At 44.3% G+C, this 12,770-nt stretch overlaps 1 protein-coding gene across 2 annotated transcripts in view; it reads right to left on the reverse strand.

Annotated features, from left to right (window-relative positions):
- Nucleotides 1-4,186: 4,186 nt before the first annotated feature.
- TMED8 (transmembrane p24 trafficking protein family member 8) overlaps nt 4,187-12,770 on the reverse strand; it is a 32,067-nt gene continuing 23,483 nt past the window's right edge. For both annotated transcript variants that reach the window (XM_025996427.2, XM_072762097.1), the window contains exon 6: nt 4,187-11,365. In XM_025996427.2, coding sequence (XP_025852212.1) covers nt 11,148-11,365 — 218 coding nt within the window. In that variant the 3' untranslated portion in view covers nt 4,187-11,147. The remainder of the gene's footprint in view (nt 11,366-12,770) is intronic.

Consider the following 12,770-nt stretch of genomic DNA (forward strand, 5'->3'; position numbering starts at 1 on the left):
CTAGGATGTGTGGCCTTGTGACTGGGAATGTGGCAGACTTGGCCCTTGCTCCTTCTGAGCTTTTGTCCCTCATTTACTACGGGAAGTTTACTTGGCCACTTGAACTCTGCTGCTCAATGTGGCTGGTCTGTTGTCCATCTGCTTCTCTGATCCAAAAATGACTTCTAAGAGTTGCCATGTTTCAGCTCAGGTCTCCTAAACACAGAGTATTAACCTATTAAACCTGGGGCTCTATCAGCCAGCCTAAAACTGGTGGCAAAAGCTAAATGGCTTTTAAAGAAATTAAGTCAGGTACACAGGCGCTACAGCCTCTGTTGTCACAACATTATAGAAACCATCCCTCATCTGTGGCACAAAACCCATGTTACATATTTTTCTCATATTTCCCATTGTTCCAGTCCTCTGTTCAACAGGACTTTCCTGGTATGTGTCAGATGTAAAGCGAAAATCAGCCATGGGTGGATGGGGAGGAGAGAGAACAAATGTGGGTTTTCCTCTGGGCTCAGTAGAGATCCTTGGGGTTCCATTTCTGAGGCCCTCTTTCTTGCTTTCCCCAGAACCCCTAACCCCCAAACTCAGACAAACTTGACCTTCCCCACAAACACAGAAATGTGTCTAAGCCAGAGAAACTCACTCAGGGATCCACAGAGGTGATTTACCTGGAATGTGCTGGGTTCTTGCAAGCATTCCCACATCAATGGGAAGTGACTAAACCTTCGTGGCTCTCGGCTCCACTGGCTTTTTAGGAGGATGATGGTCCATCTTCTTATCTCATGATATTTTTATAAAGGAGATCTTTGTGTGTGTGTTTTTTTTTAAGATTTCATTTATTCATGAGAGATACAGAGAGAGGCAGAAACACAGGCAGAAGGAAAAGCAGGCTCCCTGTGGGGAACCTGATGCTCAACTCAATCCCAGGACCCCAGGATCTCGACCTGAGCTGAAGACAGACACCCAAGCACTGAGCCACCCAGGTGCCCTGGATATTGTATTTTAAAGCCAGAACCTAAACCTCAGGAGCTGTCCACACAGCTGGTAGCACCACGGGCTGGTCTCAGGACCAGGGCTGGGGAACCCCCTTGCCACCTTCTTCACTCAGACCTGAGGAGAGTGCCTGGGTGCTCAAGGGCCTGCAACCACTCTGGGTGTCTCCCACGGGCTTCCGGGGACCAGGCCCATGAGGAAGTGATGGAACTGGGGGCCAAGTCTGCCACATTCCCAGTCACAAGGGGCTAAGAGAAGGCAGGCCCAGGGACCCACCAGCCCAGGGGCAAACAGGGATGGGGAAGGGGTGTACGGAGAGGGGCTTGGGATGCACAGAGGCTCTGGCCTTGCTGGAGGACCACAGCTTATGAGAAAGGAGAGTGGTCTGGTCTCTGGGCTTGGGGTTTTGAGTCAGAGTGAGGCTATTGCTGTGTTCCAGCCCTGGGCCCTCGGAGTCCGGGTCACCAGCATGGTTAGCTGACCTGCTGTTGAGGGATGTGGAGACCCAAGACTGCTGGCCTCAGCCCTCTGCACTGAGAACCCTCCTCCGGGGACCTGTGGCTGGATACATGAGAGAGAGGAGGACCCTCTTTGTTTCCAGAGACAATGCGGCATTTGTAAGCCATCTTCCCTGCATGAGAACAGAGTTCCCTGAAGAACTCTGGGACCCCACTCCTGACCACCCTCTTAAACCCCATGCTGTGCAAGGTGACTAGCCTTGCTCCGTAAGTGCTTCTTAGATGGAAATATGTCCTCCCTGTACAGCCATGGTTGGCCACCCCTCCTGGAATGTCTCTCCCCTTTGAGGGGCCCTAGAAGATCTTGAAGGAGATTTTTCCCTACGTGCAGAGACTGGTGTCTAGAGGTCAGACCAAATGGCTCTGAAAGCTTAGCAATAATGAGGCTTCTCTAAAGGGTTTGGAAAGCTACCTCTTCTGACTTCCTTAGGTCTGCAAATAAGCTCTTGTCTTCAGGGGCCAGATATATCTCTCAACTCAAAACCATCACCTTTTCAGGGGATACTTTCCAGCAGGGGCTACTCTCCAAAGGCTGAGTGGGTGGTAAGAGTCATGTCCTTCATTTCCACCTCAGTTGTCAGGTGTGTGGAGAACAACTGGCAGATCCCTGACTCTGGTACGTCGGAGGCCACAAGGGGCCTGATCTACTTGCCACGGTGGGGGTGGCTGGAGGGGATGACAGATGTGCAGATGCTGGAGTGGCCTGATGGGTAATTGAGTGGAAAGGGTTTTTCACCGCTATAGAAGTAGGAAGTCCTGGGAAGTACTTTAGAAGGATGAAAACAGTAAGAAGGAGCTGCCAGGAAATACTTGAGGACAAAGCAAAATATGTAGGATTTTGTCCCAAAGCAATTTTATACATCCATTAAGGAAAGTAGTAAAGCTGACTGAACACACGGTGCATGCACCTACTTGTAAGAACTCATATCGGCTACACCTAACTTTATTTATTTTTAAAGATCTTATTTATTTATTCATGAGAGACAGAGAGAGAGGCAGAGATACAGGCAGAGAGAGAAGCAGGCTCCCTGCAGGGAGCCCGATGTGGCACTCGATCCTGGGTCTCCAGGATCATGCCCTGGGCTGAAGGCGGCACTAAACCGCTGAGCCACCCAGGCTGCCCTCCACCTAACTTTTTTTTTTTTTTTTAAGATTTATTTATTTATTTATTCATGAGAGACACAGAGAGAGAGAGGCAGAGACACAGGCAGAGGGAGAAGCAGGCTCCATGCAGGGAGCCCGACGTGGGACTCGATCCTGGGTCGCCAGAATCACACACCCTGGGCTAAAGGAGGCGCTAAACTGCTGAGCCACCTGGGCTGCCCCTTCCACCTAACTTTTAAACGTAACTTATTTAGCTCTCCATTCCAAAGTCACTAGCAGGTGACATTCCACTTTGGGAGAATATGTGAACTAACAGGGCTGCTGAGTTTAGCCAGAACCTCATAGGTTAAAGAATATCAAACTGAATGTCAAAAGCTGTAAATATAATCCTGAGCTATGTCAGGGTCAATGATATGACAAGAGTGCTCTTATGTTTTTTCTTTCTAAGTTTTTATTATTTTAGAGAGATTGAGAGAGAGAACAGGGGGAGGGGCGGGATCACAAGCAGACTCCACGCCCAGCACGGAGCCCAACACAGGGCTCTATCTTACGACCCCGAGATCATGACTTTAGCCGAAATCAAGATCGGATGCTTAACTGACTGAGCCACCCAGATGCCCCAACAGGAGTGCCTTTAAAAGTTAAAAAATAACCCTCGATATGGGGCACCTGGCTGGCATAGTCAGTGAAGCGTGCAACCCATGACCTTAGGGCTGTGAGTTCAAGCCCCATGTCGGGTATAGAGAGTACTTAAAAATAAAATCTGAAAAATAAATAAAATAACCTTCAGTATGCTATGTGTTAGCACTGGCATACTACATTCAGCATATCCAAACATAACTCACTAAAGATCCCTAACTCCATGTACCCTGCCTGGTCTTTTTATTGATCATGCTGTAGTTTGGTGGATGGATTACTTCATTTAATTCACAGTTATTTCCAATATCTTCTCCTTTATACATCAGCCTCTAAACTACATTGCAAAGGAAGGCAGAGAAAGATCTAACAGGCTCTTCGTAGAACGACTGAGGTCACTAAAGTTTTCAAAGGTACCCTTCCTGCAGATTAGGAGTCTTTCTTGTTTTGTAAGAAACACCAGAGATGTATACAGGCAGCCTTCTAAAGAGATGCCTAAGACACCTTAGGGTGTCATTTCTGAAATGAAAGTAGACTGAATTAATACCACCTAGACTGTGTTCATGATTACCCTGGTGTCCAACATACCAGTTCCCACTTGAACATAGGAAGCTCACTGGGAAATGAACATCATCGGAAACCAGATACTGATTAAACTCTATAATGTTCTATCTAGTGATCATCACTCTAAACCCTCTTTTTCTGCCCATGGGCCAAATCCAGTTCCCAGTTTGTAATACTCTGCCATGAATTTAAACACAGTTGAAAGATATGTCATTAATCTCATTCTCCATTTTTCTTGTTAATTTTTCTTAAATTTTCATAATCAATATATTACAGAATAATTAATATAGGTTTATCAAATAGCTTTCCTCTAGGAGGAATGCAGAATGAATAAAAAATGTAACCTGTAAATCAAGTTCACTAAGAGAATTCAAACGTCATTTCAGGTGCATAGTGAAAAAATTTATTTAGGACAGATTTCAAAACTTGGAAGAGAAGACAAAGAATGCACAAAAGCATCACAAAACTGTTACATAATATAAAAACACAAGAACTGAGCCTTTTAAAGAACCATAGCTCATCGGTGTATCACAGCAACACATTCAGTACCACAGGGTGGTAAGAGAAGGGATTTTAAAGGAAAAACCACTCAGCGGGACAGGACGACTGAATGACAATTTGGTACAGAGCTCTTAGAAATCATAGGAAATGTTGACAGCATTTCTCAGGGGACACGAAAAACAAAACGATTCCAATAAATGAATAGTGGGGTTACTTTTGTACTTGAAAGAAAAGACGGTGACACTATTTCCCTTCTGGACCCCTTTCTGTAACATCAGCATAATGCATGACAGAGAACAATAAGGGAAGAACACCTTGGTGGTTGCCAATTGCTTAAATACTTGCCAAGAAAGCATAATCATCTTTCAATTAACTGACAGATTTCAATGCATGGCACCAAAGCAGGCCTTTCAGAAATACAAGCTAAATGGCATGAAGTGGTTTAGGAAATCTGCAAGTACCTCCCTCTACCCCAACTATCGCTACCCAAAGTCTGGCTTTCTCATAATCCATCACTCTGATTACAAAGGAACTTTCTTCTGAGAATTTCAAAATGCTTCCTGTTAGTAAAGGCAAATGGGTACGCCAGAGTGCTGGGTTACAGGATTGCTTTCTCTAGACTTTACTTGCTCTTGAACATGGCTAAATGGAAACAATTCAACTTGATTAAATGAAAACAACTTCACGCATGGGACAAGAATCTCAGAAATGGATGTCAGCAGAGTTTTTGATATGGAATTTCTTAGTAAAATGTACTACTCAGGACATGAGAGAAGGAATTAAGATAGTGTTTTCCAGACGATTCTTGGCCTAAACCTAAAAATCAACAACAACAATAACGAGGAACGTTTTAGACAGAGAGATATCAAACCTGAGTGAAGAAGTGAGTTCAGGAAGAGAACTCCTAAAGCTGTTAGCTTAGGGCTCTTCTGGAACCCTATATGCTAGAGTATTCCAAATCTAAACTCCAGAGTTGTTCATGACCCTTTGTCCTTTGGGAGTCATTTCACATATATTATTTTACCCTTAGATAAGTACTTAAAGGGACAGAAAAGTATGGAATTGAACCAACAAGCCCAGATATTTAAATTTCTGGGGCACCCTTTCCTCAAGTCTTAGAGGGAAGAAGAGCCATGAAATTAACTCTGGTCCACGTGCCTGGGGCCTAAAAGAAATCAAAGTACATATCATGGTAATCAGATCATGGGTTCAAACTAGTGACCAGGACCACTATAATACTTTCAAAGCCAACATCTTATTTTTGGACTTAGTTTTTGAGGGAATGACAATTTGTAAATGAACCCCATCAAGGCTTTGGGCAACTGGGTTTTTCTTAGCTTAATGACAAGAGATTCAAATGGCAGGGGCTTTGTGTGGCCTTTGTGGTTCAGGCAGAAGCCATGCAACACTTCAGAGGGAATAGTGATTTCTGAAATCTGGCCACATGATACTTAGCAAAGTTTATCTCACCCTCTGGGTCCCAAATTCTGCTCTAACCTCAGAATCTAAATAACTGGATAGATGTCAAAGGAGTGCTCACAAAGTGATGGATTGATTAGACAGAGCAAAGGGGTGACACTGCCCATGACCAGGTACCCACTGAGCCAAAGCAGTTTTCTCCTGGGTATCTCCCCTTTTTTCCAGGAGAGCAGCCACCAGGAACCAACTCCCAGGCGGTTCTTCCACTTCTGAGAAACACTGAGGAGCTGCAAACTCATGTCACAATTTCATTTATAGCCAGTGACAGAATATAGCTCCCATGGATGGAGGGCTTGCTCTATTTATTACTCAAATAATTTGTGTCTTCCTCAATTTCTCATTAACATAGCCTCTTCATTCACTTGGTAAGGTTTACAAGAGTTCCAACTGATGACTGAATAGTCATACACAAGTCACCCAGTTATCCCAATGTGGGACTGTAAATCATAATTCCTCCATAGTCCAACTTTCAACCAAGGCTGACTGCTCAACTCACTGTTACTTAATTCCGGTTAATGGGGTAAACAGAGGCCTTAAATACCATGCTTCCAGTACTAAACAATATGGTAAATAATCAAGGCATCAAAGAGAAATGGAGGAAGCCTAGTCCCTCTTAATCTCTCAGTTGCGTGGAAGTGAGGGCCTAGGGACAGGATCCCATGTGCATGAAGACTGGGACTTTGGCCATAAAGATACTCACCACAGACAGGGTTGCTGGAAAGCACCCAGCTTGTGACTGGCTTTAGACACCCATTCCCTACTTACTTCCCAAATAATCAAGCATCATGGCTCAATCCAACACACAATGAATATAATGGCTTGCTCTCTAAAGACCATAAATCCCTTAATATGCTACCGGTCACAATAAAAGGAATGAAATCACCTTCCTTCAGACAGAAATTCACTTTCAACTCTTTTCAACCACTGAGATTCTATAGGGATGGTGCTCTTCCCTTTTCCAGCAAATTCAGCTTTCCACGAGCTCTACATTTTTAGCCAGGTGGAAAGAGACTGGTTAAAGAGGTTGGTGTGGACCTTCTAGGCCCAGAAGAAATTCAAAATGGAAGCTCTTAAAAGGGAGAACTGTTCCATTTCCTACTGTGTGTATGACCATCCCACAGAGATTACAGAAGACCAGGAGTCCTACACCTCACAGGGAGGTCAGCCTATAGGGCCACAGCTTGTGGCTTGGGGCCCTTCTGTGATTTTGGCCAAAAGCAAGCAAGTTCATCTCTTTCTTAGCCACAGTCAAAGCCAACGGGGGCTGCAGGGACACAGCTGTACTCCCTCCCAGCCTCATTCCAGTCTTACCACCATTTTACAAAATAGCACTAGACTCTAAGCCCCAGAGAACACAGAGATGAAATGCAGCCTCAGGTCAGGGGATGATACTTAGTAGGGGAGACCTACTCAAACAGATTCCTAAAGTCACATCTGTTGGAAGAGACAGCAAAAGGGCTTGGGGCTTCTCCAATAAGCATAATGAGAACCAGCAAGGCTTCTGGCTTAAAGAATAATTCCAACTAATGAAATACAGACTAAAGAACTAAGCAAAACCAGGATATGAGCAAAACCTGGGATACATTTGACAGCTTATCTCTCTTCCTCTCATTTTATTGTGTTTTTTTTTTTCCCTTACTATCAATTTTAAAAGGCAGGCCTCCAGCTGCACAAAACTGTTTTGCTCCGGCCCTCCCTCACCCTCCACATAAACAGTAATCCTTTATGTAAATGTTAGGGTCACTCAGCTCCATACCTTAGAATCACATGCTTTGGGGTTACAAGGCAACTTTTTGCAGAAAAATGGTCTTAACAGATAAATATAAAGATACTTTAGGATTTGGGATTTGCCCAATTCTTTCAAAGAAGAACTGGGTAGGGCTCATCAAGATCATCTACACTCAGATATTTTCTACAACTGGTTTCACAGTTTATCTAATCCCACTGATTAATATAAGACAGAGAACTCTCAGATTTAACTCTTTCATATGCACATAATAAGGGTCAATATAATATGTACTTTTAAAAAGTCTGAGTTCCTTTCTTAAATAATAAAAACGTTTTTTAAGTTGCATGAATTATTTTTAAAAAAGAACAATGGCCTTATTTCAAGTTGTTACCTACCTCCATTATAAAGCTATCCATTGTCTGAGGACTGGGTTTTAACTTCGGAGTCCTGAGAGCAGGTCATAAAGCACGGATTAAAGTCCTTCCAAAGCAGCCTCACCATTCCCCTCCCTCTACTGAGCCAGAAGAAAAAGTGAAGCTCTGGCCTGAGGGAAGGGGAAATACAACAAGAGTTTTTGAGAGATGGAGATCAAGAAACACTTTTTTTGTATGAGGACCACCTCATAAGTAACTCATGCTGAATGAAATAAATCTGCTAAAAAACCAGGGGCCCTTTGACACAGGAGAGCTGGTATCTGTGCAGGGAACATACTCTAATTGGAGACTTGCCAAAAGGAACAGAATGGGAGAATCATCTTTATTTTAATTAGCAGTTTATAATTTTAAAATCTATGTGGTAGGTATACCTAAGGGTGTTTACTATCTACTTCATTTAGGTTCTATGTTTGAATATTTTTCATGGTAAAATGTTAGAAAAAATTAACACTTTAAATAGATCTTCTTTCTAAAAGCCCCAACAGAGTGGCAAAGCTAAAACAAACAAGAAATTGAAGAAGCCAGCTGCTCTGTGTAGAGAATTTCAATCTTTCTCCCACTACAAAGCGCTCTCTTCTGTTAGTATTTACTTGTGCTCTAGAGAAGAGGGTGAGACAGAGGACTCTGATTTCATTGTTTGGTTCTATAAACTCAGGGAAAGATCTAGGAAAGGACTACCTCTGAGGATTTGCTGAGCTATGAATTTCTCACTGATCACATGTGCTTCCACGAGTAATATTTGGTCCCTAAAGTTCGATGATTTCAGAAATTTAATAGGAAAATAGGGTATGAATTAGATAGTGAAAATATCTTTTTAGCCATTTTATGCTAATGGAACAAAGAAACGCCAGTGCAGGGTGAAATGTAACAATGTCCAGGACTCCAAAGTGCCCAGACAATAAGAGGCACACAGAGGTGACAGGAACAGGGTCCTCAGGCTTCCCTGATGCACCAGAACTAGGATGCCAAAGAAAGTAGTACAGAGAGTCTCAGGGCAAAGATAAACAGAGTGCTGTCCCAGGGAGCTTGCTACATATGGCCTGACAGCTCCCTTCTATGAGAAAGCCAGGAGTTAATAATAAACAGGAAAAATAAGCAAGGCTTGAGCTGACTGGAGAATAGCTCAGTAGAAAATTCTTTTATAAGAATTATACTCACTTAGCTAAGGTGTGATTCAACTTCGGTGCCGAAAGAGTGCTCACTCAGCTAATCTGACGGTGATGTGATGCGCAGCGAGTTTGCTCTGAGCGGCCCAAATACTCACTAAAATAATTTCTAATTTCTTACCAGTGTAATCCTCTACAAAATGCACTGAAATATAAAATCATGTAGGTAAGATGCTGCTCAGTCTACAACATCCTATCCTTACTTGGGGCTTTGCTCTCAGGGAAACAGAAAGTGCAGGCTGCCTGGCCTTTTATTCCAGGACACAGATGCTACTAAAGAACTACCATGAGGAGCCCTGGTCTTGGAGGTCCTGCTCTCATAGTGGGGAGAGGCTTGGCATGAGACACCTGCACAAGGAAGGAATGAGCCAAAGGAAATGTCATGAAGATGACTCTGTAGAGTAGGCAAAGGACTTTGAAATCCCAGAAGCACAGGATGTCCTTGACTGGCAAGTCTATTCCTCTGTACTCCATCCTGAGTGAATGGGCAGGGTCCCTCACAACCTAGAACTCCTCTCAGAAAGGGCTAGGGTAAGATGGCATCATCCATCTCAGAAGGGCAGAATCCCTCCCAAAACATCCCAGGACTGACCTTCAGGAAGGGAACGTTATCACTTCCCAACTTTTCCTAACATTGTCATCTGACTCCACAGAAGAGGTGGCCTCAATGGCTCAGAGCAGACAAAAGCCTTCTAAGAAACAGATGGAAACTGTTTCAAAGGCAAAATGAAATGTGCTACAAAAATAAATAAAGTAATAAATAAATTGAATTATTCCTCAAAATTCTAAGGCGGTAACAGACTCAACACAAGAAATAAGAAACAAGGAGGTACAGACCACCACAGTGGTCCCTTCTCTGCCTGAGGCCCTGCCCTGCTGCTCTGGCAACCCCTGATTACAGACCCCCACCCAACCCTACGGAACTCAGGGCCTCAGAGCTAATACAGTGGGAAAGGTAGCCAGAGAAATGCAAGCTTTGGCCTGGTAAAGAACAAATCCAACTCCAAAAGCTTTAAGCCCTCAATGCAAGAAACTTAAATCCAGAAACTCTGGAAGTCGATGGGTACTGAAGCAAAATTTCTAAATAACACTCTTACCTGAAAGATAAAAAAAGAGTAGTGGGGAATCTGGAGTGTTGTATTTTTTTTATCGCTCTCTCTCAGATTATACCCCTTCTCTGGTTATACAAAAAAAAAGTAATTCAATAATACTTGACTTTCAAAGATGTGGATTCTGAGATCTTTCCACCTAATCCCCACCCCTTCCCCTCCGACCCCCATCACCCTTGCTACTACACAGGACATGACCTCTTGAAGCAGGAAGCAATGGAGGCAGCAACTCCCCCCAGATGTTAGACTATGTGATCACCACTACAGACTATGTGGCTGTTCTCACTGTAAGAGCACGGACATAGATGTGGGAGAGGCAAGAGGAGGGCAAGAGGCAAAGTCGAACAATCGGGACTGCTAACACCCCTCCAAAGGCAGTGAGGGCTCCCGGCTACAGACCATGAAGAACCGGCAGGCAGGAATACGGCAGTGGTGAGAGGCTGGACAGAGCTTTCTCCATCCAAGAGACTGGGTTCCTTCATGGACCGTGTGCTTTTCCTCTTCCAGCACTTTCAAAAGTGAAGAGTGGGTGCCACTAACCACATCTGCAATAAAGGCTCCGGGAGAGGTGAGAGCAGCAACTGGAATGATACCTCGTACCAAAACAAACCTACTTTTCCAAGAGAACACCCAGCTGCCCTTCAGGCTTTTGCCTGCCGGGCTCCGTCATAGAGGCATTTTGCTGGAGTCTGAAGCAAGAGGAGCATGAGTCAGGGACCACAGAACAGGGGCACTACACCACCACCTGCAGAAGCCAAGAAGGGGGAAAGCTATGTGGGGTCAACACAGGCATGCCAGGCAGGACGTGAGGGTCAGGAGCCTCACGCTCAACTTTTCGTTCTTGCCTCTCCAAGGCCAGAGGCACCAGCTGGCAGCCTGCTCCAGCCGGCAAACACCCGCCTGCCTCCTGTCTCCGTGGGCCTTCAGCTAGTGTAGTAGATGTGGAAGTAGAGAGTCTTGTTGCGGAGCAGGGAGTACGAGTTGTCAAACTTAAGCAGGTAGATACCCTCTCCTGGGTAGTCGTGGCTGCCAGCCTGCACGTCTCGGTGGCTGTCTCGCCGGTACACGGGCATGACCTCCCCATATCGCCCTCGCAGGGAGCTCCTGGAGCCTCTCTCCACATCTCCAACTGGGACAGGGTCTGTGTGAGCAAAAGGCACAGTGTTTGGATGCGACTTCAGAGACTGAGTAAGTCCTACCTCACGGTCAAAGAATACACGAGGTGACGTAATGGCTCTTAGCCAGGGGGATGCTCTCGTCCTCCTACAGGGATCTGGAAGTGTCTGCAGACCTTCTGACTACCACGACTACCACAGTGACTAGTGAGTGATACTGGTATTTGGCACCCAAGTGTCCAGGAGCACTTGACATCAGGATAGTACTCGCTTAGCAAAGAAGCATTCCACCCCAAAGGCCAACAATGTCTCCACTGAGAAACAATGATTTAGCCTTATAGAGCCTACCTGTTTCAGAACTGTCTGGACATGTCTACACCCCACTGAGTGCAGAGCCCAACATGGGGCTCAGTCTCACAACCCTGAGATCATGACCGGAGCCAATATCAAGAGTCCGACACTTAACTGACTAAGCCACCCAGGAGCCCCAAGAAAGGTATTTAGAAGGGAACATTCTGACATCTTTTCATTCAGTGGGGAAAAGAAATAGCTAAGAGAGGCAGGAAATACAAACACACTGTACAGAGTGACCTAGAATTCTACTTGGCCTCCTGAAAAATAGCAAATTAAGACATGAGGTTCTCCTCCTGCCTAAATACCTGAAGATTTCCCTGCAGACTTGCTCTTCCATGAAGAAGAAAGGGACTGATTATAAGATCATATAGAAAAATCAAGATGCTTGGGACCTACTGAGAACCTTACTCTTAATATTACAAAAACAAAAACAAAAAAAAGCCTCGAGGTCATTCTGAGTAGGCACTGCAAATAACTGGAATGGAGCACAGAAATCACTTTTAAAACTACTCCGGGCACGTGGTGTGCTCTGGGCATATTTTGCAATACATACAAATATTAAATCATTATGTTGTACACTTCAAACTAATGTTATATGTCAATTATAATGCAATAAAATTTTTTTTAATTAAAAAATACTGCTCTGGGCATGAAGAAAGAAGTAAACAGTATTCAGCCAACTGTGACAGTCTGAAGGGGAGCACACTTAGCAAACTGTAATCACCCAGTTTGGTTCCAGACTAAAAATGGTAAATATCCCAAACTATGAGAGAAATTTAAAATAATCTCAGGTTTATAAATAATTTATATACTGCAGCATTGACCCATCCCTTTCCCTGCCTACCCATCCCTGTCCCCAAGGAGGTGTTGGACAAATAGCTAGATACTGATTAAAAAGCATAAGAAACTTTCCACCAAGGCACCAGTACCATCCCCACCAGAATGTTCTTTGAGGGTCTGACTTTGGCCTGCACCCACTCACTCAATTTAGCTTACAATGCTGAAAGGGATTCCTTGTTTTCATTCTAAGGGAGAGAAGGACTGGTGTAACACAGGAAGTGGTCACTAAAAATTGGG

Source organism: Vulpes vulpes, chromosome 6 (assembly GCF_048418805.1).
Source record: "Vulpes vulpes isolate BD-2025 chromosome 6, VulVul3, whole genome shotgun sequence".
In the NCBI taxonomy this organism is placed as follows: Eukaryota; Metazoa; Chordata; class Mammalia; order Carnivora; family Canidae; genus Vulpes; species Vulpes vulpes.